Below are 25,767 nucleotides of genomic sequence, written 5' to 3'. Positions count from 1 at the left end.
AGTGCCCTGTCAGTCTTTACTAATAATAATCATAAAAAAAATTATTCAGCTAGATCACTGCTAATTACCATGTTTCTATCATCTCTATTCTGCGGCCTAGCATTAGGAAATACTTTGTATGATCTAGGCACGTTTCTTTTAGCATGCCACCTGTTCTCCTGCCCATCTCCTCCACCTGGCTGATTGAGCTCTAATAGCTCAGAGGCATCCTCATGCTACTGCACTAAATATGACTGCTTAGGTCAGACAACAGCATGTAAAAAAAAAAAATAATTGCAAAATGGTTAAGTAGTGAATGGTTAGTTGGATCTCTGTCCTCCTAAAAATGGTCATATTCAGTTTAATGATCACTGAAGCAGTGGTTATCGGAGCATTTCCCTGTTATCACAGATATGTATGTATGTATACATATACACGGATCCTGTTGCTCTCCTGGCCTTTAATCTGTGGCTCTAGTGTTCTAGTCTCTTGCTCTGATCTTCCCAGCTGGCACTTAAAAAATCACAAGACTTGGAGACTTGAATTAAAATGGCAATTTCATTGTTGCCAGTTCTATTGGACATAATTGAATAAATCTTCCCCTTCCTGTGAAAAGCTTCTAGGTTTCTACATACAGTACTAATTAAAAAATTACCAGTAAGGCTGTATGTACTCACTTACTAGAAAGACTGTACTTTTAAAAAAACATGCATCTTATTTCTAGTCTGAGTTAGTCTTTCATAACTGATACTGGGGGTTTTTTTTGCATCATTCTCATAGCCTGGTCAAATTGTATGCTACTAAGTGAGGTATTTTACAGAAATCTACTTTATTGTTACTATCTTTAAGCTACCTTCATCAACAACAACACTGAAATAAAATTTACTTTATCATAAGGCTGCAGTGATATACATTAATTATATTACTCTCCTTAATTATTAATTGGACTTTATATTAACCATTCCATTAACTTCCTCTAGACCCACATCACACTCACAAGCTTGTAATTACCTGGATTACCTTATTTACTTCTAAAGATGTCCTTAGATTTCTTCAGGTCCTCTGAAAGCTGCCATAGTTTCCCAAGAAACTGAAAAAAGGATATATATGTCCCCCAGCCAGCTCTTCTAAAATAACTGGATACAAATTACTCAGAATTGCAAATATCAAATTACGAACCTTACTATCAACTCATTAATGTCATCCTAAATTATTCTTGATATGGAAATATTTAATAGTCTCTGCTATACCAAACATCTGTCTTTTCCCAGCTACACAACAGAAGTGCTTATTGATCTCTTTTTAATTAACTGTTACTAAAGCCAAGCTTTCCCTCTAGTAATGAATCACTATCAGAATTCCTGCAGCTTTGGTTTACTCAGGAAAAAATCTTAGTCCTTTTATTCCTAACAATATTGGCAATCGCTTGTTCCTTGTATCTGTTTTTCTTGATTAAACTCCTGCATTCTTAACCTCTGGCTTATATTCGGTATTACTATCTTTTTTATGCAATTCTAGCTTTAAGTCTGCTTGGTGTTTTAATTAATATGATGTTCCTTCTGAAGGAAGGTGGCGGCTTTTTCAAACAGGGCTGATGCCCAGAGAAATTTTCTTAGTTAGCATTCATAGTTTTCTGCACTTTTTTTTCCTCATGGTGTTATGGTTTCTAATTGTTTTTCTCTTGGAAGAACTGACTTATTTTAAAGCTACAGATACAGTGGTTTGGATGTTAATCATGCTTTCAGATAACAGTATGAACTATCATGATTTCTCGTATAAAAGTTACACTTATTTTTAGGTGTGTGGTCTGTTGATTTTCATATGCTAAGATGACTTCTTTAGAGAAACTGCTTGTGCCAGACACAGCATTTTTTTTGTTAGTGAGAAATCTTTTGTCTCTAAACACTTTATAGATAGCACTGTGTCTCCTCTCCTGTGCCCACATATGTTACTCAGAATTTAGTTATTCATGATAAAGTTGATCTTCACGCCCTCCCTTTTGTTACATGCAGATGCGATTGTCTTGGGATTTTAATTCGATTGAGTAGATTGTAGTAGACACCTATTAGTAAACTACCTAGTATTTATGATACAGAACTGATTTTATAAGCATTTGGCATCATGTTGCTCTTGAGCTGACAGAAACAGTGTAATTTTTGACATAAATAGCCATTTTCCTTTCTTTTTTCCAAGTTGCTCCATTATGAACACCTTAGAAATTTTTTTTTAACAACCCAAGAATTAGGCTCACTTCACCAGCTTTCAGTAGCACCACCTAGGCTTTCTGGTTTATAGCCCAAGCTCCCAGTGTTTTTGTACAAACCAGTAAATGACCTCTTTATCATTCTCTAATGTCAGCATGAGTTCAGGATGCTGAAGACCTTATACATCCAGCATTAGTCTGCATTAGCAGTGACAACAGGATAGGGCACCAGACGTTCATATTGACGTCAATGACAACACTCACATTGGGACAGAGCCTCTGCTAGAGCTGTGGAATGTGCAGCTGGTGACGTTGAATCAATGTGGATATAAGATGCGTTTGGACTTACCCAGTTGTGGGGCTGTTCTGCAAAAAACTAGGATAGCTTTTTTATGAGGACTGCCAGCCAAGCTGCATCACAGCTCACCCTCGTTTCTAGGAAAACAAGGAATAATAATCCCGTGAAATGCTCTGATTCTAATAAAAGACATTTTTTGAAATGTTTCCAACCATCTCAGTTGCTCGACCCACTGTCTGAACGACTGCACCCTCTAATGGGGTAAAACAGATTGACTTTCAAAGCAGCCAATTTATTTTTATATTGTTTATATCCTTCTAGTCCTTATAGGCATAATATAACAGCCCATTCTTGTGACAGTAAAATAAGCACAGTTTTGCTGAATGTAGATTACAGGGGAGGTGTGAATAGCCAACAAAGACGTCATATGATCTACTTCTGGTTAATGAAAAGTATGTAAATAGCTGTATACATGCATGCTGAAATGAGAAAGGAATTTTAACAAAATCGTAGAAAGGAGAACTTATTTCACTCCTAAGTCCAGAAAAAAGTATGATATTTTATTTATTTTTTTTTTAATTGTTTGAAGCCATCTCATTTTGCCAAAGCTTGGTGGGTAAGTAAAAGTTTGAACAATGAAAGTGAGACGAAATAGGCACTTAACCATGATGTTGCATCTTGTTAAACAGGTAATTCTCTAATGGACAAATGAAAGCCAACGATGACAAGTTGTGGTCAACAGTGCTTGAATGTGCTGATGGTTCTGCTTTCATTACTCCTGTCAGCAGGTAACTTTTACACTTTGAATTTATCTTTCACTGATGTATGCCACAGGGAAAAATTAGTTGCAATTTAATACTGGGTTCCTACAAAACAAACAAGATCAAATGGGATTGTTGATTGAGTAATGCATTAATAAAGCCTCTTTGTATTTAAGAACTGGAAGCTGGAATTTGAAATACAATTGAAAATTCAGTTTAAGAAGGAAAAGGTGGTTGGACACTGACATGGTAAAGCAGGCTGAAAAATTAAAAGAAACAAAGCTACCGTTTTGATACACTAGTTTTTCAGCTCATCTAAAAGAAAAAAGCAAGCTCTATACCACTGTACAATCCAACCATTTTGATAAATAACCATCTACTGGAAGCAGAGCAAGTCAGGTTCCAATTGTGTGGGTTTTTTATATATGCATACGAGAGTATGTGAGCATGTCAAGGATTGAACTTGGAACTTCAGCTGTTCTTGAGATGAATACATGTTAGGTACGATGTAACTTGTATATGTTTAGAAGAAAAATGCATGACATCATGGTACACAAATATTATGTTATTTTCCTCAGTCTAAAGAATTGACTGCACCAGGGAGTGGTTCCAGAGATTTTTCATCTGATGCTTGGTAGATCTGGTCTAGATCTTTGCTACTAGCACACAGAAAGGATTTGTACAGAAGTCTGTCAGTTATTAGATTGAAAATTAGTCAGATGCTATGATTATTAGTTACATTTGGTCTTCAGGAGTTATTTATGCCATTGAGGTTTTCTGTAATTATGAATGAATATTGTAAAAAAATAATTAAGGTTTAGGCCAAACTCTCATTACAACCTCTTTTATCCCCCATTCTTGGAGCATTTTTTAATCCAAAAAGATTTTTTTTTCCACCAGTGCTCCTTATTCCCTTGTACTACATCACATGCCTAACCACCATACTTAAAAATTTACCAGATGTTATATATCTTAGTGTCCTTGTGCTCCAGTAACAGTTATTACTACTACGTCTGCATAAAGCCTATAATATTCAGTGTTAGATCCTCATCAATTAGTTCAAGTGTGCGTTTTGTTGCCCAGTCTCGTTGCTTGTTTGCAAGTGTTCAAGCTGGTTCTTGATAGTTCATTATTTAGCTATAACTGACACAGTCCTTTACTAATGATGTTATAATATTATCAACTAGACTACTACTGTGCCTAATCTTAAAACACTATTTTCCTTTAGAGTCCTTCCACTGATATCCCTGTGTATGGCGCTGCATCCCTAGTTGTGTAACTACCCTCCTCCTCCTATGTGCTACAATCAGGAATAGGGGTTGTAGCAGCTTCTTTGTTGTTTTCCAGGTCAAAGTCATTTCGGAAAGCTATTTCCCTGGTGCATGAATTAAGCCAATTATTCAAGAAGACTTAAGTGAATGTATCCCAGTGATCAAACATCACAAAACTTCCAGCTGCTCCAGTCTTTTCTGTTGATTTTTGTTAAGTTTTCATACCTTTACCACTCTTTACAGGGGATTTCTTCTAGAGACCTCCTGACATTCCACTTCTCCAACCATTTTCCTCAAGATGATATAAATATCTGTGTTCCAATTGAATGGGACACTGTGATTACACCGTGCGTGCAAATAGAAGTAGTCAAACCCTGGTGTATACACACTTATTCCCTCAAACCCAGATATAAAGCCAGTGTTCTAATACTTTTTTCTTTTAGAAGAAAAGTCCTGCCTCTGAAGTACAATTTTTTTGTTTGAAACTAATTACATATAGCTTTTACTTCTTACATTATTTATTTATTAACATCACAAACTATTGTCTTCGTAAATGTGTACCTTATATTCTTGTTGCTCCTTGGCTATTGGTATTTTACTATCTGACACCCATTATTAGCATGTAGAGTACAGGCTTAATAGGAAATCATCACAAGCCTTTCATGCCAGCCTAACGCTGGTCCTTGGGCAATTTTTCTACTGACATCTATAGGCGTAGGTTTGGGTCATTGCTAACTCACACACGTTTTACAGGATGAAATTTGTATTTACTATTTTGCAGCCAGCATGAATGTAAAAAAAATTTTTTTTTCCAATACAGGTCAGTTTCCATAAAAGAAAACTACTGGCTTTATGCAGTGAGAATGACAGGGATAAAAAGGATGCTACTCTCACTGGAATGATACGAACATAATTTTTCAACTGAGCTGAAATGAAAATCTAATGGCAAGACTCCTTTTTAAGTTACCTAGATTTACAGACTTCTGTCTGTAAGATCATGCTTTACTTCCAAGTCTTCAATATACTAAGATTCACAGTCTTAGTCCTAAATTTCTAGAATCTGTATGCATGGTTGAAAACTGCACTTACCAATTGGAAGTACAGTTTTCACTGGCTCCACAGGTGGAATAAAAGTAAGGCACAAGTAACAGAAAAGTTCCCAGAGCAGCTGTTCTCAGAGCCCGGTCTTCATTGCGTCAGAAAAGGAGAGAAGCAGCGATAGTGGCAGTGGAGCAGAGGTGTGGTCAGATGCTAAGCTCATGGCTCAGAATGAGGATGACGTTTGGAAGCTTTAGCTGTGTGGTTAGGAAGGAGATGCAGTTGCCTAATGTGGGCAAAATGCTGTCAGGGCAGGGACAAATAATGCTGAAAAGAAAGGCTTCAGTTTAGAGTAGGTAGGCAATGGCTTCATTTAAAAAAAGGTTGAAATTGGTTTGAGAATACTGAAACTTCGTACTGATTTTATTTCAGTATTATCAAGATCACAGTGGCATGCAGTTTTAGGATTCGTGAACACTTACTAGTTGTACTAGTCACACCAGGAATGCATAATAAAGGGAGGAGCAGCAGCATGCAGTCATGCCGGAAGAATACCCTTTCTGACCACTATCTCGTAGCTTTGCTTTGCAGTACTGTTGGTAGTTATATTCATTTAATGGACTGAAACACATTTATAAAATCAGGGATGACAGCAAGGCTCATATTAACAAGCAAAAATGGACAGATTATTTGCATGTTATAGTATTTTTTTCTTTGAAGTAGGAAATGAATGTCCATATAGCAAAATTATGAGAGGATCTCAAGTGGTTGGCATTGTGCTAAGTAAAATGCATACATGTGAATATTTCTGTGGATCCATGTGGAAAGTTTATAAAGACCAGCCATTCTGAAAGCCTTGGGGCTTTAAAAATTTAGTAGCTAAGTTAAAAATTTAATCAGCATTGCACAGATCTCTAACTGTGAACAGATAGGGAAGTAACAGTTTGATGTACACTGGCTGTTTATTTTTTAAGGTAGAGTAGATAAATCTTAAGGATGAGCTTAAATCAGTCATTTGAAGCATGACAGACAATTCTCCTCTCACAAATAGTAGGAACAGAGATAGGAGCATCTATATCACTTACCCATTCAATAATACTTTTCAAAAATAGTACGAGAATTTGCACATGCAATGCCACTTCAGGAACAGCTGCCATCTTTGCAACAGACAACCTAAGAGCCTTTCAGGTACAATACTTTTATCTGAAGTATTTCTGTAGAAATAAGGCTCTTTAATCCTCAGGATTTAAGCAAAGTTATTTTCAGGAAAAACACATAAAAAAATTTACACTGCTTATTGGATCTCTGATTCTCAGAGAAGCAAACACAGCAAGTAAAATTACACAAATTACAATAAGTCGATGAAATTTTTTCATTGCGTACTAGGTTTGGCTGGGATGGGGTTAATTTTCTTCACAGCAGCCCGTATGGTGCTATGTTTTAGATTGGTGACCAGAAACCAGTGTTGGTAATGCACCAGTATTTTAGCTATTGCTGCACAGCCCTTACACAGGGTCAGGGCTGCTTCTGTTTCTCAGTGTGCACCCAGCGAGGAGGCTGGGGTGGGCAAGAGCCTGGCAGGGACACAGCTGGCCCAGCTGGCCCAAACTGGCCAAAGTGATACTCCATACCATCTAATGGCATGCTCAGCAATAAAACTGGGGTGGGAGTTTATCCAAAAAGTGCTCGGGGACTGGCTGGCCATCAGTCTGCTGGTAGTGACTGACTACTTTAGCATCACTTGTGGGTTGAGGTTTTTTTGTTGCTGTTGTTGGTTTTTTTTTTTTCTTATTCATTTATTAAACGGTCTTTATGTCGACCCACGAATTTTCTTGCTTTGCCCTTCTGATTCTCTCACCCATCCCACTGGGAGGGGGAGTGAACAAGCAGCTGTGTGGTGCTTAGCTGCCTATCAGGCTTAACCCACCACACACTGACTACCAAATTCAGACTGTAATTCAATCATCGTGTTATGCTCTTATTTGTGCATTTATTTTAATCACTGACACACATTTTACTATTTAAGGATTTGCTTAGAACCACATTTTGTTACAGACATCACTCCTCCTCTGACCTGATGTTATCTTCATTCTCCCTTCATTCTGTAGTCATCCTCCTCCCAGTTTTCAACCCCCCAAAAGTTTGGGGTTTATTTTCCTTCTAAAATGGGCAAAAGACCTGTCTAGGGATCAGAGGACACTTTCACCTGTGCTGTTAGGTAAATCACTTTGCAGTGATGAGCAAGCTAAACTTCTTAGGGTCCTATAGCCCTCTAGTGCATTCTCACAACGCAATATATCTCAGAGCACTGAATAATTTCAGAAACCTGGAATTACTCAATTGCTTACAAAACATAAAGAACTAGTTTTAATTCTTATGATGCGCGCTAGATGTATATACAAGTCAGGTATAACCTTGCAGGGCTGCTGTTCGCTTGCAGTAGCTTAACATGGGTGTAATTCACCTGAGCTAAAGTTGTAGTAATAACATACGAAAAACGACATTTTTGCTATCCTGTTATTTGCAAAGCTAGTTCCAGCAGTAAATATCTTCTATTAAAATGTCCCTAACTTGAAACCACCATCTATACTGGAGGCTTCAAGAATTACTAGTATGTAGGTAGTTGTAGTAATGTTACTTTTAAAAGGAAAAATAAGTTAATATATCTTTAGCCATAAAAGGCATTATATCTGCATTTTGAAAAAAATTATGACCCTGTTGATAATGTATGATAAACAAAATTTGTGTTGCACTTCGAGGCTTTGTATGTACCAAAGAAGAAAATTTTGTTTCCTAGGAGCAGCTGATCTATTCAAAATGCAGATATTCCAGCTAAGAAGGAATAAGTCAAGACGGCTAAAAAGTGAGAACTGTCGAACTAATCAGTTCAGATCAGTTATATTGTCTCTATGGCTGCACCTGAAGTAGGACATACATTCAGCCGTCTAATTCTGATAAGAAATCTGTAGGTTCAGTGAAAGTAATCCTTCAGCTGGATAGGGAAAGCACTGGACAAGGTGGGGAGAAAAAACCCAAACACAAATATTCAGGACATAAGCAACCCCTAAAGGAGAAGAATGGAAAGATATTTCACTAGAGAGTTTATTGCACAGCTTTTTCAGTATAGCACATATGCATCTTCCTTTGAAGCATCTGAAGCTGGCCATTTATCAGAGAAGTATTAGATGGGTGTTCCTCTGCTGGATACTGTAAATAAAAATGCCATGGATAAACATCAGTATTGGAAGCACAGTGCTACACTATTAAGGCTACTCCTCCATGTGCATTTATTAGGTCCAATAACAAGACTTACTTTCTGTTTGCTGACATCAGGCATAGACCCACCTTTTTTCCTAGTAATGATGATTAGTGGAACTACACGCATTGTAATGCATTTAATGCACCCTTGCAAGCTGATATCAGACATTTACAAAACACTTAAGGACCTTTATAGGTGCCTAACCATGTGCATTTAATGCCATTTGACTTGCTCCAGATCATCCATGGGTGCACCAGACCTACAAGAGACCTGCATCTCCTGCACTGAAGGCTGGAGACCAGACAGGACAGCCTAGGGAAATTTTAGCTGGCACCAGAGACCTGTATTTAAGTAGCTGAATCAAGCTCCTGTTCTTGTTAGAAATCAAATACTTGGTTTAGTTGAGAGTTCTATTTAATTTGTGAATTTCTCCCATGCTCTTCCATTATTTTCTAGATTTAACTTTTCCAAAACCAAATGATATGTAATTAAAACTAAAATGATGATGGGATGGAGTGCGATCTCAGGAAGTTTTCTGCTGACACATAAGTGGGAAGAGTGGCTTATATGCCATAGGGTTGCGCTGCTAACCAAAGGGACCTGGACAGGCTGGAGAAATGGGCTGACAGGAACCTCGTGAAGTTCAACAAGGGAAAGTGCTAAGTCCTGCACCTTCCTGGGGAGGAGCAACCTTGGGCACCAGTATATGCTGGGGGCCAGCTGGCTGGAAAGCTCTTTGTCTTTATGGCTCCATTAGTAGGTCAAGGGAGGTGATCCTTCCCCTCTACTGAGCACTGGTGAGGACACACCTGAAGTGCTGTGTTCATTTCTGGGGTTCACAGTACAGGAGGGAGATGGAGATACTGGAGAGAGTTCAGCAAAGGGCCCCTGGATGATGAATGTGACTGGAGCATCTCTCACATGAGGAAAGGCTGAGAGAGCTGGGACTGTTCAGTCTAAGGAAGAGAAGGCTTAGGGGATATTATCAATGTATATAAGTAGCTGAAGGGGGAATGTAAAGAAGACTTCATTCTGTAGTCATCCTCCTCCCAGTTTTCAACCCCCCAAAAGTTTGGGGTTTATTTTCCTTCTAAAATGGGCAAAAGACCTGTCTAGGGATCAGAGGACACTTTCACCTGTGCTGTTAGGTAAATCACTTTGCAGTGATGAGCAAGCTAAACTTCTTAGGGTCCTATAGCCCTCTAGTGCATTCTCACAACGCAATATATCTCAGAGCACTGAATAATTTCAGAAACCTGGAATTACTCAATTGCTTACAAAACATAAAGAACTAGTTTTAATTCTTATGATGCGCGCTAGATGTATATACAAGTCAGGTATAACCTTGCAGGGCTGCTGTTCGCTTGCAGTAGCTTAACATGGGTGTAATTCACCTGAGCTAAAGTTGTAGTAATAACATACGAAAAACGACATTTTTGCTATCCTGTTATTTGCAAAGCTAGTTCCAGCAGTAAATATCTTCTATTAAAATGACCCTAACTTGAAACCACCATCTATACTGGAGGCTTCAAGAATTACTAGTATGTAGGTAGTTGTAGTAATGTTACTTTTAAAAGGAAAAATAAGTTAATATATCTTTAGCCATAAAAGGCATTATATCTGCATTTTGAAAAAAATTATGACCCTGTTGATAATGTATGATAAACAAAATTTGTGTTGCACTTCGAGGCTTTGTATGTACCAAAGAAGAAAATTTTGTTTCCTAGGAGCAGCTGATCTATTCAAAATGCAGATATTCCAGCTAAGAAGGAATAAGTCAAGACGGCTAAAAAGTGAGAACTGTCGAACTAATCAGTTCAGATCAGTTATATTGTCTCTATGGCTGCACCTGAAGTAGGACATACATTCAGCCGTCTAATTCTGATAAGAAATCTGTAGGTTCAGTGAAAGTAATCCTTCAGCTGGATAGGGAAAGCACTGGACAAGGTGGGGAGAAAAAACCCAAACACAAATATTCAGGACATAAGCAACCCCTAAAGGAGAAGAATGGAAAGATATTTCACTAGAGAGTTTATTGCACAGCTTTTTCAGTATAGCACATATGCATCTTCCTTTGAAGCATCTGAAGCTGGCCATTTATCAGAGAAGTATTAGATGGGTGTTCCTCTGCTGGATACTGTAAATAAAAATGCCATGGATAAACATCAGTATTGGAAGCACAGTGCTACACTATTAAGGCTACTCCTCCATGTGCATTTATTAGGTCCAATAACAAGACTTACTTTCTGTTTGCTGACATCAGGCATAGACCCACCTTTTTTCCTAGTAATGATGATTAGTGGAACTACACGCATTGTAATGCATTTAATGCACCCTTGCAAGCTGATATCAGACATTTACAAAACACTTAAGGACCTTTATAGGTGCCTAACCATGTGCATTTAATGCCATTTGACTTGCTCCAGATCATCCATGGGTGCACCAGACCTACAAGAGACCTGCATCTCCTGCACTGAAGGCTGGAGACCAGACAGGACAGCCTAGGGAAATTTTAGCTGGCACCAGAGACCTGTATTTAAGTAGCTGAATCAAGCTCCTGTTCTTGTTAGAAATCAAATACTTGGTTTAGTTGAGAGTTCTATTTAATTTGTGAATTTCTCCCATGCTCTTCCATTATTTTCTAGATTTAACTTTTCCAAAACCAAATGATATGTAATTAAAACTAAAATGATGATGGGATGGAGGGCGATCTCAGGAAGTTTTCTGCTGACACATAAGTGGGAAGAGTGGCTTATATGCCATAGGGTTGCGCTGCTAACCAAAGGGACCTGGACAGGCTGGAGAAATGGGCTGACAGGAACCTCGTGAAGTTCAACAAGGGAAAGTGCTAAGTCCTGCACCTTCCTGGGGAGGAGCAACCTTGGGCACCAGTATATGCTGGGGGCCAGCTGGCTGGAAAGCTCTTTGTCTTTATGGCTCCATTAGTAGGTCAAGGGAGGTGATCCTTCCCCTCTACTGAGCACTGGTGAGGACACACCTGAAGTGCTGTGTTCATTTCTGGGGTTCACAGTACAGGAGGGAGATGGAGATACTGGAGAGAGTTCAGCAAAGGGCCCCTGGATGATGAATGTGACTGGAGCATCTCTCACATGAGGAAAGGCTGAGAGAGCTGGGACTGTTCAGTCTAAGGAAGAGAAGGCTTAGGGGATATTATCAATGTATATAAGTAGCTGAAGGGGGAATGTAAAGAAGACTGAGCCAGGCTCTTTTGGGTGGCGCCCTGTGACGGGACCAGAGGCAATGGTCACAAGCTGAAACACGGAAGGTTCCCTCTGAACATCAAGAAACACTTTTTCATTGTGACGGTGACTGAGCACTGCCACAAGGTGCCTGGGGTGGTTGTAGGGTCTGCATCCTTAGAGATACTCAAAAGCTGTCTGGACGTGGTTCTGGGCAACAGGCTGTCAGTGGCCCTGCTTGAGCAGAGGGGTTGGAGCAGGTGACCTCCAGAGGTCCCTTCCAACCACAGCCATTGAGTTTTTACAAAACTTAATCAATGCTGGAACACTTCTGTTATTGTTATGTTAATTTGGGGGTGCGCAGGGCAGTAAGTACTTGTTCAAACAAATATATGTTCATGCAATTACATGCTTTGTGGATTTTGCGACAGAATTTGAACATGCATATTTGTTACAAGAGTTACAGAGCATTTTGAAAACCTAACTCTAAAGAAAGACAATTTCTTCACTGATTATAGCATTCTCAGATTTGGAACACAGATTTTTTTCCCAGGCAGGGCAAGAACAGATATGTAATTAGTTTTCTCAGTATCTAATGTCCTTTAGAAATAGCATTCTTCTAGCACTTTCAGTTCCTGACTGAATTAATCTGCAAAAGGATTTTCTCTTGTTAAAGTAATGATGACAGGTATGTGCCAGTGTGTGTGTGTGCCAATGTGTGTGTGTGTAGATATATAAATGTAAAACATTTAGACTGGTTTGCCTTCACTCAGAGGGCAGTACAAGTTACCTTGTTTTCTCTTTAACTTAGTACTCTGTGTTTTGTTCTAGGCTCTCTCTACATACAAATAAAGAAGTAATCTGCACTGTCACAATCCTGAAAATGTGACTAGACCTACATAAAGAGAGAGAGATATTCTTGAAATTAATATATTTTATAAAATTGAGAAACAAAAGTGTTAGGAATAGGTGTTTTTAAGCAACATAGAAAGAAATGAGGACTAGATGGATAAGGTGCACAGATGCAATTACAGATCAGCAGGGACTACATGCAGAGAGATAAAATACTTGAGCTAAATCCGTGCAAGTCATTATCTGTAACTTCTTGCACTGGTAAACTGATACAAAAATCATACACCAAGTTACAAGGGTTAATTCTGTCAGTCTAAAGTGAATATCCTTTATTAATTGGTGCAACCTTATGAAGTGTAGCTATCTACAGCGTTGCTGTGCCTCTGTTCTCTAATCAGAGTAAAAACATTTCACTGCTAAGAGTACTCAGACTCTTGACTTCTACATCTCACTTCCCCTAGAGTGTAAGGCCTTTGGGGGGTCTGTACGGTACATGTCATCTTAAATGATGCCGTAAGTCCTACTGTAACACAAACTACAAATCAGTTAAAATGTTGGTTGTATGTGGAACCAAATACTGTTTCTTACAAGGCTTTTCAGGAGGTTGCATGTGGTTGCTTATGACTCTACTGGAAAGGATCTGTGGCCTGCCTCTCTGCACGGTTGATTAGCTTAGGGTAACTAAGATGATTGCACAGCTTCCAGTTCGGAGCTGTTTGCAACCAGTAGGCTCTGAGCACGGTCAGAGCGCTTGCATCTGCCCACAGTCTCACCATGCAGATGTAACCACAGTGTGCCTGTCTCCACACAACAATCAGCCTCAAGTCTGCATTCAGAGGATATATGAGAGCATGTTTTTTTCCTTGGGAGAAGTGATAGCGAAATCAGTGTGACCCAGTCCTGTAAAAAATGTTCTCAGATGTAATAAACACTTTACATGAGAATTTAATAAAGGAGAAATGTAAGAACTCCCAGGAATAGCTGCATTTCTATTAGTTCTATCTATTTGCAAATTCAAAGTTGTTCAGATCTGTCATACTGTTTTGTAATTACTATTTCTGGCAGAATAATACTTGTCAAAGGATGACCTTTACAGTAGAGAAGATATTTTCTGTCAAGAACAGTGACTGTAAATCAAGTGCCATCAAACTTCTATTGCAGTTCTAACATAGACTTTTTGTCTTTACGAAGTCATCCCAGGAGAATCAAACATGAACATTGTTGGGTGTTTATGGATATCCATATATTTAGAACAGCAGTATGAAAACGTTTCCCTAAATATTTTTGTGCTTCTTGGCATGGAGGGCATTTCTTCTCTTCCCTTAAAAGAAATAATAGTAATCAGAAACGTAGTAACAATAAAAGTCAAAATACAAGAAGAGGCTAAATATCAGAATCTTTTAGTAGTAAATGTTAGGATGTTGAAAGTTCTGAAATAGTTATGTTTTGCAGAAATCAAACAATTGTTTAAGCTTAACTAATGAAAAATTATAGTTCATAACATACAGATAACACAAGTGACTCATAAAACCAATATTGTTCTTTGTTTTACAGTGTTGTCCGCACATTTTCGGGTCTGCGAGCCATATACGGACTACAAAGGTCGCTACCACTTTGGTTTTCACTGCCCCCGTCTTTCTGACAATAAATCTTACATCTTTTGCTGTCACCATAACAACACAGTATTTAAATACTGCTGCAATGAGACAGAATTTCAGACTGTTATGCAGATGAACTTAACAGGCAACGCAGATGGGTATATGCATAAGTAAGTAAATGAGTTTTAAAGTACCAAACTGTTCCTGGTCTAATAACATAGTCTGAGGTGTACTTAATGGTGGAAGCAATTAGAATAATTGCACATACAGAAAAATATTGCTAAAAGGTTTTTGCTGTTACTGAACTCCTAAAAGAAAGGATATTTTAGCTTTGCTTTCTTTGCTTTGACGTGGGCTATAAACATTGCTAGGAGAGCAGGTATGTAAAAGTTGTATATATATGTAACAAATATAAAGTTACATATAAAAGTTACAAAAGTCTCTCCCCCAACCCCAGTCTGATCCAAGCTATGTTTAAGTGTATATCAGTAAAAATAAATCCCAAAGCTGTCTGTAGGGGAGAGAGGGAGGGAGTTGACATTTTCCATATCAGCCCAAATGCACTGTTTTGAATCTCTGATGTTTTGAATATAAATCTCTTGTAATCACTGACCTTGGGGTATTTGCTTATATACCAACATTGTGCGGTCTCCTTGCCTGTTACCTGGGCTACTTCCATGTGCTGCTGGGGCCTGTCTTCCAAGATGCATGTCAGTAACTTTATTTCTAAAGAACCAGTAAGTAGCAAGTAGGTCTTTGTTGCTGATTACCTATTTACGATGACAAAATCTTCACTTGTGGTCTGTCTCCTATTTAGTATTTGACATTCTGGGCACACTAATCTGCTGCAATTTCTCTTGGTGCAGAGGGCAACGTTCGGCTGATGTAAACCCCCGAGGTCGAATTCTGATTGATCTGCTTTCCCCTGCCATTTTATTCTAGTATCCAGCCCCTCCAGGGCAAGGAAGGAGCAGATTAAAGACAACTGGAATTCCAGTCTATCGATTTTTGTTTACAAAGGGGATTTTAGTGTTTTCTTCTGCAGGGCAAAAGTCAGTCGGTGTGTTGTCGTTCACTCCCATGGAAGCGGGTGCAAGGCTGCTAGGAGACTGTGGTGCTGGAATACTGATGTCGGCTTTTAACTCGCTGTGCGCAGCTGCATGCCGCAGCAGCCAGCTCACGGAGTCAGCAAACTGTTGTCTTCCTTAACAACTGCTCCTCATACAGCTCTGCCTAGAGAAGTTTGAGTCTTGCATAGATGTAGAAGTTGCATACTCTAACTTTACAGGTGTTACACTGACAGTCACCTACCATGGAGGAGAAGTCTGTGTACCGTGTAGTGTAAAAGAAAGACAAAATTCAATTTTAAATCAATGTGGATCTATACTGTTACTGTGTGTGCGGCTATGTCCTTGAGGTGAAATTCCCTTGCCTTGGCCTTGTAGTGCATCTGGGAACATCATGAGAACATATCACACAGAACACTGGGGAGAGAGTCCAAGTCTTACAGGCCCATCAAAGGCCATCCATTTTCTCCACCCTTTGTGCAGTCCAGACAATTTAGAAACCGGTAGCACCCTCAGCTGGGGCTACCCAATTCTGCCAACATATATGCCTCCGGGCAACCTGGTGGAGTTTATAGTTCTGTATGCCCCAGTGCCCTCATGCAATGCATACTCTACATATGCTCCATGGTGAAAGTCGGATGTGCTTCCCCTTTGCTTACTGGGATGACCATGGCAGCAATCGGATGCCTGCCTGAAGAGAGGGCCTCACGGGATTCTCAGTACAAAAGGGCTGTGCACGTAGTCACGGACAGAGCCAGAAACTGCTTCACACTCAGAGTGATAAAAAGAGAGTCTCAAGAATGGACTAGCGTGGCTATTGCCCCCACACTTTCCTGGTTCTTTGTCTTGCACACAGCAAATTTGCTTTCTGTTCTGTAAACCCTGCACCAACATTTCTGAGCAGCCAAGTCTGCCTAACAGGCAGCTTCATCACAGAGTTTGGGATGTTACTGGCCAGTTGTAGTTCAGCCAAGTAGAAAAGCAATGCTTCAGGCTTTTTCCAGTATCTCGGCAGCTACTCTGTGTAGTCATGGCCTGAGCTTACTAAGGTAAGGCCCTTCTGTTCTTCCTTTCACCAACAGCGTGCAGAGGACAGGGCAATCAGCCACTTCCCAAAGCAGACAGGCGCAGTAGAACAGGTACAGTCTGATTGCAGAATATGCCCTGGGGTGTAGAACATCTCTCTGCCTCCTGCATTCGCTGTTTGCATGCCTGCTCACATCTGTACGTGTACACGCACATGCGCAAACACCCACAGAAATAAATATAGGGCTGTTCATCTTACAGGACTGTTGTGTGTGAGCAGTTCCTCAATGCGAAAAAGGTAATTTGATATTCTATGAACTACAGTATTTATTGTAATGAAAATATTTAGAGCATAGTGTAAGTATTATATTAGTTTTCATTTAGCAATTTTTTTTTTTAAAAAAAAAAAGTCACCTTATTCAGTTGTGATGGAGAAAGAGCTACCTCTGTAGTCTTTGTTGGTAGGATTTATGGACCATAAATGTCTTCAGTCCAGAATTTCCTGTGGACATTAGCTATGTGCTGATCTTTTGCTGAGGTATGTGAAATCACGCTAAATACAACAAAAAAGCTTCTGGAGATGTATCTTAGGGAAATGCAGGAGTGGAATTGGTATTGCCTTTTTGTAACTTCCTGAGACGTCACTTCTGATAAATCAGTCAGGGCCATGAAAATGAGGAGATGCTAACTTTCTGCATAAAACTCCACCAGTGTAGTGAGGTGGAGGGAGAGAGATCTCCTCAGGCTGAGCTCATTGAGATTGCTAGAAAACTTCCTGATAATTCTAGTATGCTGTAGAGGGGCAGAAAGAAGTGAAGCCTAAGTGCCTACATTAAAAACATGGTTAAAAGCATCTTATTTAATACACTGACTTTATTTAACATATATGATAATTTAACTTTATTTGAATTCTAAGACATCTAGGGTTCACTTTGCAGTAACAAAGTCAGCTCTTTGTTTAGATCTAATTTCACGCACCACTGAAAAAAATTCTGATGAAACCTAATGTACTGTGGCTGGGGAGAATGATTTAGGATATCTGAATAGCAAGGAACTGGAAAAAGGATTATAGATTTCAGGGAAGAGTGAGTCAATATTATTATTTGGTTTATTTCAATATTATTATCTAGTTTATTTTTCCCCTTAGCCATTCTTGTGATCATCAAAACAAATTTCTTGATCTATGATACAGTTAAGGGAAATAATTAATGAAGTGACTTGTAACTTCTTTGTCATGGCACAGCTAAAAAACCATGTTTGTCTTCTGCAGTCACACAATATAACTATAGCCAGGTTTATTTACATTTTTTCCAATACTATAACAAAAGTTGTCTATGATTTATAAGTACAGAATACTGAGCTGTTATACCTTTGCGATCAGGCAGATTAATCACTCTATAATATTTTTGAATGTGAACAATTCATTTAGTATTAAATACAGAAATACCAATGACGCCTAACAAACCAGATAAGTTCTGCCATCCAAAGTATTTTTCAAAAACACTTCGTCAAATAAGTTGTTTAACTATTCTTAAAAGTATTATTTGCTTGAATCTAGTATTCGTACTCTCTCAGATTTTCTATAATGCGTGTTTTGGTGGATTATCAGCAGTACTACTATGCTAGGGGTCCTTAATCTGATACTGGAACAGTGTTATGACAGTCTCTAATTCATCCATGTTTTTCCTTATCTCTTATTCCAGTTTTTCAGGGTTGAATGCCTTTTGCACACCGCACTGCAACATTGCACCAAAAGCAATGTGAGGATAGAATAGCGCTATCTTTCTCCATGTACAGCATGTCCCCTGCAGAGCTGGCATTTGCTTAAATATCTCCCAGAGAGTCATCTTTACAAGAAAGGAAAAAAAAAAAAAAAGAAAAAAGAAAAAAAAAATTATCAATTTCACTACCCACTGTTGCAAAAAAGATGTGATTTAGCTGGGAAGACTTCTTAGGTACTACAGTAACATTCTACAGGAAAACACAGGTTTGGGTGAAGGCCTTGAGATAATAGTAAAAACAAAATAGGAAAAAAAAATCACATTTAAAGTGTATATGCAAAAACTGTGCAGATTTCCTCAGTGTTAGAAGTACCAAGGCATTTGCTAGGATCTAAGCTTGCATTTCCTTGGGGCAACACTTAAGACGTGTTACTACTGCAAGTAACAGCCCCCTTCCCTTTAAAGAGAATAGGGAAATAAACAGTTTCCATGGCCATCTGCCCACATTTAAACTCTGCAGCTGTAGAATTCTGCTCACAATTGTTTTGATTTGTTGTTTTTTTAAGCCTGAATTCCCAAATGAATTATTTTCTGTTCGTGTGCTGCACATAAAAACCAACAAACTCTTCGAGAAAAATATAGCCTGGTCCTAACCTGCTTGCCATCTGGCTCAAAAAGTTAATGAATTAGATTGAGGGAATCACATAGGTAATAATAATAATAAAATAGCCTGTCTTTTCATTTGTGTGTAGGGTTGTTAGAGAAATCTAAGCAGGATTCTGGAGATGGAATAGGCGGAGATGGATGGTGAAAGTATTTCTTCTTCTCAGAGAGCCCAATTCAAGGCTCACCGAAGTCAGAGCAAATCTTTCCATTTACACAAGTGGGCTCTGTATCAAGGCTATACCATATATACATCATATTTCTGTAAAATACAAAGTATCTTAAAATAATGAACTCCTAAGCTTCTCTGATAAATCCACGAATTGCCCTGTTTCACAGAGAAGCTAAAAGGAAATTGTCTTGTGACTTTTACTCCAGCTGTAGCTTTCGTGTTTGTGTGCCAGCAGCAGCAGAGGACGGGGCAACATAGCTTTAGAAGTCATTTTCAGTGTTACATTGCTAAACCTTGTGCTGAACCTAAACAGAAACCTCCAAAGTAACGGCTGGGGGGGCAGGAGCACTAGCAGGGCAGGGCAAGCCTTCCAGCTGGGGAAGGGGAGAGGAGATACAACCACACCAAAACAACTTACTGTGCTTGATTGTCCCTGTGGAGAAACAAACCCCTATAATTTGAATCTGCATAAATTTGGAATCCGTTCACACTTTATTTTTAATTGAAATGAGACTTCTGCACAAAGATACAGGAAAATCAGATTGCAAGATGAAACTTTTACAATGAAATAATTCAGATCAATGAAATGAGAGAAAGTCTTAGGAGTTTTTTGATTCCCAGTTCTTTTCTGTGTCTCTGGCCTTACTGTTATTCAGTGTAAGTAAAATTGTTTCTTTTCTAATTAAGAAGTCTTATTAATTTGTAGGGAAGTTTTAATTTTTACTATAATTAGTAGCCATCAGCAAGATTATTATTTTCTACCATCTTAATAGTTTGAGAAACAGAAAACATCAAAGTATGGAATTTCCCTCTGTGTTCAAAACATACTCCTTATTAATTTTGCTTGTGATTTTTCACAAGACCCTTTTGATACTGCTGTTGGCCCACTTTCTGTTACTTACAATAAAGCAGTCTTTCATTTTTGTACTTGTGAGAAACATGTTATTTAGAAGGAGCAGATGAATAACTCACATATGGCATAATTAATAAATTATTGCTTTAACTTGGAACGCTCAAAATAGTTCTAATTTTTGCTAACCAAATTTTGATGGATGAAACTAAATACCTAAAATACAGATTCTTTTGAGTTAACGATAAGAAATGGTCCTCCTTCTCACATTGTTGCCCAAACAAAAATAACGTGTTTTCTAGTATATCCATTCTTACTAAGGATCAAATACAGCTCACCTATTTGTAAAATGGGTCCTATTGGCACTAGTGATGAAGATACAGGATCTGTTACAGTGTGCTTCTTCCTGACTTCTCCAGCCTTCACTTATATCAGCAGAAAATAAAAGAGTTTACCCCAATAGGAATAAATTGACTGCAAGTCAAGAGTAGCACTGCTGAGAAGCCTGGATTAACCAGATCCTGTTATACTTCCAAGTGCCTGGGCTGCAAAGATTTTAATGCATTACAGAGGTTTACCACTGTTGTGTGAAGTTAGGTGTGCATGTGTAAGTCTTTAGTAGAGGCAAAGACTCTTGAGTTAAGGGGTTTCAGAAGCACTATATTTTGTCTACTTCCAATCCTCCTGGAAATTTACTGAATTTTTTTTTTTTTAAATCCTAGGCTTGCTTAATCCTAAAATTACACAGGAAGGGACCTATTAACAGCTCTGACCTTCCTCTTGTTACTTACACTTACTTGCTATGGAACCTCATTTGATCTAAGCACATTATATCTGTGTAGTGGAAAAATCATTCCCTGGAGAGGAAAATCAGTCTCCTTGAATGCTGACAGGCAGCAACACAGAAATTAAAATTCTGATTTCTTATGTGATTTCTTGTTTCAAATCCTGATTTTTTTAAAGTATAAAATGAAGAATCACTCAAAAGTTTAAATGGAAGTGAAAGTTCAAAGCAGAGACTTGGAATGTTTTAGATCCAAAAAGACTTGGGACATGTTTTTAAAATGTCAAAATATCATTCTGGCTTGCAGCTATAATATGACTTCTCAGCCTCTTCTCACAGCAATTCTGTTTTGATGACTGTTCCAATAAAATAGTTCCCTCAAAGTTTCTCTGAATGTCTGTGAAAGAGAGCGTGGTTGAGTGTGTGTTCAATTTTATTTATGTAAGTTCAGGTTCATGTAGATGCGGGTTGCCTGCCTATTACTTCAGTATAATTTGTCTCCAAGACTTGTCTTCCTAATGACATTTTTTATTAGTATCCCTTCTTCTTGCTCTTGTTTTTGCAGTCTCTGGTACACATATTTCCCCATTAGCTCATAGGTCTAGATTAGCCTTCTTCGCTGTATACCTAACAATCTTATTCTTACCCATTTCTTTCCTTCTCTGTTCTGACTTCATCCTCCCCACTCGCAGTTTCCAATCCAAACTGCATTTACACCTGACAGTCATTTTTCTTTTAATAATATTGCATCTCCAGCAGAGCTTTAGCACTTCTTCCCCTTTTTGATCTCCAAATTCTTGACCCCTTATACTTTTTCCTCCTTTCCTCCCCCCGTTTCTTTTAACATCTTCAGTCATCTGTCATAGCTTTACAGCTTCATTCACCATGTCAGCAGTTGATAATTTTAATGGCCTTTACCTATATATACACATTATAACTACACCAACACATACATATAAATGTAGTACATGTTTTCCTTCCCATGGAATGCACTGTTTAATACGATTTTGTCAATGTTCTTCCTTCCTAAATTTATTGACAGCAAACTAAGGGATCTTTAGCAGCTGTTCTTGAAAGCCACTACTTCTACTACTATCTTCTGCATCCAGAAATAATTAATTATTTCATTCAGAGCAAATCCAAGCACATTAAGCACCTTTTAAGACAAGTGGTTTATAATGCATGTCAGCAGCGAATGGTTCCAGTAGTACAGACACTCCTTGGTCTCAATTATTACAGCATATTTTCATATGGTTAACCCTCACTCTCATAAATGCCCTGTTACTTCAGTAGGGTGACTCTCTCAGAGTGAGAATTTGCAGAATAAGACGTACAACCCATCAACCACATACATATCAGTGGTCTCACTTAAAGCATTGAAGCTCATTGTACGCCAAACTTACGTGCAGATACAAATACACAGATGAGAGGGAGAAATAAAAATGTTTGTAAGACAGGGGCCTTAGTTTTTAAAAAACACCCATGTCATGCATGTAGCAGTATTTAGATTGAAATAATAAATAATTTTTAAGGATACATGCTTTAGAATAAAATTTTTGTTTCACCCATCTATATGTTACATCTATATAATCAATGAAACAAACAACCTTGATAAACTAACATGATGACCTTTACTGATACGTGAGATAACATTTTTTGTTCTCCCCTTTTTTATTTCACAGCAACTACAGTGCACTTTTAGGAGTGTGGATCTATGGCTTTTTTGTGGTGATCTTACTGGTACTGGACCTTTTATATTACTCTTCAATGAACTATGATATTTGCAAATTTTACCTGGCACGGTGGGGAATCCAGGGAAAGTGGATGACACAGGGACAGAGCCGATGGATTAACCCTGCTCAGGATCCAAGCCAAGTACAGACACAGCCTCAGCCAGAGACACAGCCTCAAAGTCAGCCACAGCCTCAAACGTCACAGACAGTACATACTTTGAAAGGAGATGCTTTAAGCCCACCCCTGATGTCTTTTCAGAGTACGTCTGCCTGGTAAGTAAGTTAAGCCATACTGTGATATATTTTTTGAGTCTGTTGTTTTGTAGTGTGAACAATCACCTGTATTTGGAAGTGCCTGTAGATTCAGGCTGAACGGCACCATTTCTAGCACATAATTCTTTATATCATGAACTACTTACAGAATTAGTGCTTAGGAGTGATTTCTTACTCTGGAATATATTAAGTCCTCTCTTAATATTGTTCTCAGAGAAATAGATGCTGCCATTTTTCAGCACTAAATAGTTTTACTACTCTCTGGTACAAATAAGCTACAAATCTTTGTTCTACATCAACCATTATAAAACGGTTTTTAATCTGGTGTCAAAGACTAATTGCTATGTGTATCTAATTGCTATGTGTATCTATGTATCCATTGGTCTGGTTTTAAAAGGCTGTATAAATGCAACACTGAAATAGCTTCAATGCGAGATATCACAAATCCTCACTATTTGTGGCATGAGACACAGAAACAACATAAAAAGCAGGTTAGTTTTTTTTATATACATAGCCAAAAAAGCATAGTGTGATCTCATTTGTCAGAGTGACACAAGTAGGCTACTGTAAAGTTAAATGCTACACAAACAAAACAAAACCCCCAAAAAACTCCAGACCAAATGGGAGACAGATACTTCAGGAGCAGGCAGAACATACAGTATAAACAGAAGAAACTAAATACTGATAGCCATGGGACAAAATTAAATTGAATTATTTTGGACTGTTTTTACCAAACAAAATGGAAGCAAAGGAAGAGAGCTGAATAAAACCATGCTCTGAACAAGGTGTCAAGAAAGGGAGGGACTTCTTGTCAAGAGAGCATAAAGATTTGGAAGGGGGAAGAGAGGGTAGAATCACCAGCGTATTTTAGAAGTGTTCCAGAAGGCTGAGTGCTGAATTTTGGCAAAATAAAGTGATCTAAGAAAGAGTAGAGTTGAAAAAGACGGGAGCAGTTCCTGAAGCTGTAGAGCATGTAAAGCCACAACATTGGTCTTGGTCTGAAACCTTCGGGTAGCACTGTGTTGTAGATGGAGTGCTGATAGCAGTAGTCCTTTTATTGCATAACTTGCCCTATAATATTAAGTGTAAATCTAGGGTTGAAGATTTTTTTGTAATAGAAAAGGTAGTGATAGTTTGACCCAAGGATGAGGATCAGTGAACAAGGAGGTCATTCAACACAGTAGCCAGTACTGGATGTATCCGGTGCAGATCAGACTTAAGGACCATTCTAGCAGGCCTTGTCCAAACAGAAGAGTCTAACAGTGCTACTTAAGATAGAGACTTGCTTGTGCTTAGTTGTAAGCACTCTTGTTTTCACTTCTTTTTCCTCTTCTCTCCTTTTTTCTTCTTCTAATTCCTTCAGCTGTTTTGCACATTGCTTTCCCAGTCTTCAGTCAGAATTGCTATATACGTTAAGACCAACATTTGTAGTACAATAATTGTATTCTAGCTTAATACATGTGTGTGCGTGTGTGTGTTTATATATAAAAATGAAATGAGTGCATGAGTGTATATATATATATATATAAATTAGGCTGGTTTTACCACTTGGTAATTCTGCCATACCATTACAAATTAAAGGCAACTATTCAATAATTCTTGAATGATTCTTGGTCATTTTCCATTACTGACTTCTGTTGTTCTGTTTCTTTGCTTTTTTTGAAGCATTAAGCGGGGAATGTATGTTAGTATCAGGTGAGCATATCCCATATGCTCCTTCTCCTGTGTTTGCAGGAGACGAGCATTGATAAGTCCCTCCAGTAACTCACCCCTTCCCCAGTGAATTGTCTGTCTGTGCTCCCCTCAGTTCCTATAAAATTGCTTTTTTTTTTCCTAATCCTTTCATTGCTCAGTGGAAGAAATAAGTAGATGTTTCCTTACCAAAACCATATTTATCCCTTGTATTTCGGCATGTAAAACGTTACCAGAGGGTGCTATATTTTCAAACGTATAACCTGCAACTTTTGAAACTCACAACCCCTTAATTAAGTGCATAGGTGACTCAGTCTGAGTTGGATACATCAAAAATACCAAGCAAAAGGTAGTAGGCACTGGCGATCACAGGCAAGGTGTTCAGCATATGATAGAGGTTTTTGAGTAAAGAGCTCCCTCCAAAAATGACAGACTTGTGTACTATAGCAATTGCTAAGACAGTGGGGAGTGAGAGGAGGTTGCCTGGCTATTTATTGCTCTGTTAGATAATCTGCAGGTTATATGCATGAAAATATGGTAATTTTGCCATATAGAAAGTAAGCTTAGTTTCAGAGTCTGTTTCTGCTGCAGTCTGTATTTGATGAATGACCTCAGTGCTGTCTTCTAAAAAAAAAAAACAAAAACCAAACAAAACCAACTCACTTATGTATGTATATATATCGGTGGTATCATACCATAAAAACATTTCCTGTTTACAGGTGAGCTTATTGAAAATACAAAATAGATTTTTTTTTTTTTTTTAACCCTGTGAGACATGCATATATCCCAGGGCATAAAAGCTTAATTACTGTTAAAAACATTTTCAGAACAGTTTGCAAGTTTTCTGATGACAGATGTTGTTGAAGTTGCTCGCTTCCTGTACTACATTTATCCTAATACAGTTAAAAACCATGCCCATTCTAGTAGACACTACATGATAATAATACGAAAGTGATTCTTGCACATCAAGAATCTCAGCAACACCGAAGACTTTAGGTATCCTTATTGTAGAGAAGTGACAGTGTAAGAAACTATCCCAAGAAAGATGGCAGGATTAAGCTACACTTTGTAAAGCAGTTTGGGATCTTCCTGGATTAAAAAAAAAAAATTAAGTGCTTTTTATTTTATAATTTCTTTTCTTGCTCTAGTTTAAATGCTATGAATTGGCAATGAAACCAATGACTGAAACAGATATGTCAGAGGGAAAAATCAAGCAAGTCACAGTATATAGCGGGTAGAACCATCCCCAAGATGTTTAAACATTTTGTCGTAACAGATCGCTTTATTATTTACTTGAGACAAAGAGGACCACGTATAGCCATAATAT

At 38.3% G+C, this 25,767-nt stretch overlaps 1 protein-coding gene across 1 annotated transcript; it reads left to right on the top strand.

The window, feature by feature from the left end:
- The first annotated feature begins 6,082 nt into the window (after window positions 1–6,082).
- On the top strand, window positions 6,083–25,395 carry SHISAL1 (shisa like 1). The gene is made up of 5 exons (XM_035888512.1): window positions 6,083–6,149; window positions 14,416–14,629; window positions 22,425–22,748; window positions 24,004–24,012; window positions 25,281–25,395. Exons 1-5 carry the CDS (start codon window positions 6,083–6,085, stop codon window positions 25,393–25,395), a joined length of 729 nt encoding a protein of 242 aa, XP_035744405.1.
- Window positions 25,396–25,767: the final 372 nt, after the last annotated feature.

Source organism: Egretta garzetta, unplaced genomic scaffold (assembly GCF_000687185.1).
Source record: "Egretta garzetta isolate BGI_Z169 unplaced genomic scaffold, ASM68718v1 scaffold81, whole genome shotgun sequence".
Lineage (NCBI taxonomy): Eukaryota > Metazoa > Chordata > Aves > Pelecaniformes > Ardeidae > Egretta > Egretta garzetta.
The sequence above is the reverse complement of the archived record's forward strand: the minus strand, read 5'-3'. Positions and strand labels throughout refer to the sequence as shown.

Coding starts and splice junctions, on each gene's coding strand:
- SHISAL1 (XM_035888512.1), top strand. CDS start 6,083: ATGCAGTCATGCCGGAAGAATACCCTTTCTGACCACTATCTCGTAGCT. Junction 6,150..14,415: donor TTTGCTTTGCAGTACTGTTG/GTAGTTATATTC, acceptor TTTGTTTTACAG/TGTTGTCCGCACATTTTCGG. Junction 14,630..22,424: donor GCAGATGGGTATATGCATAA/GTAAGTAAATGA, acceptor TTTATTTCACAG/CAACTACAGTGCACTTTTAG.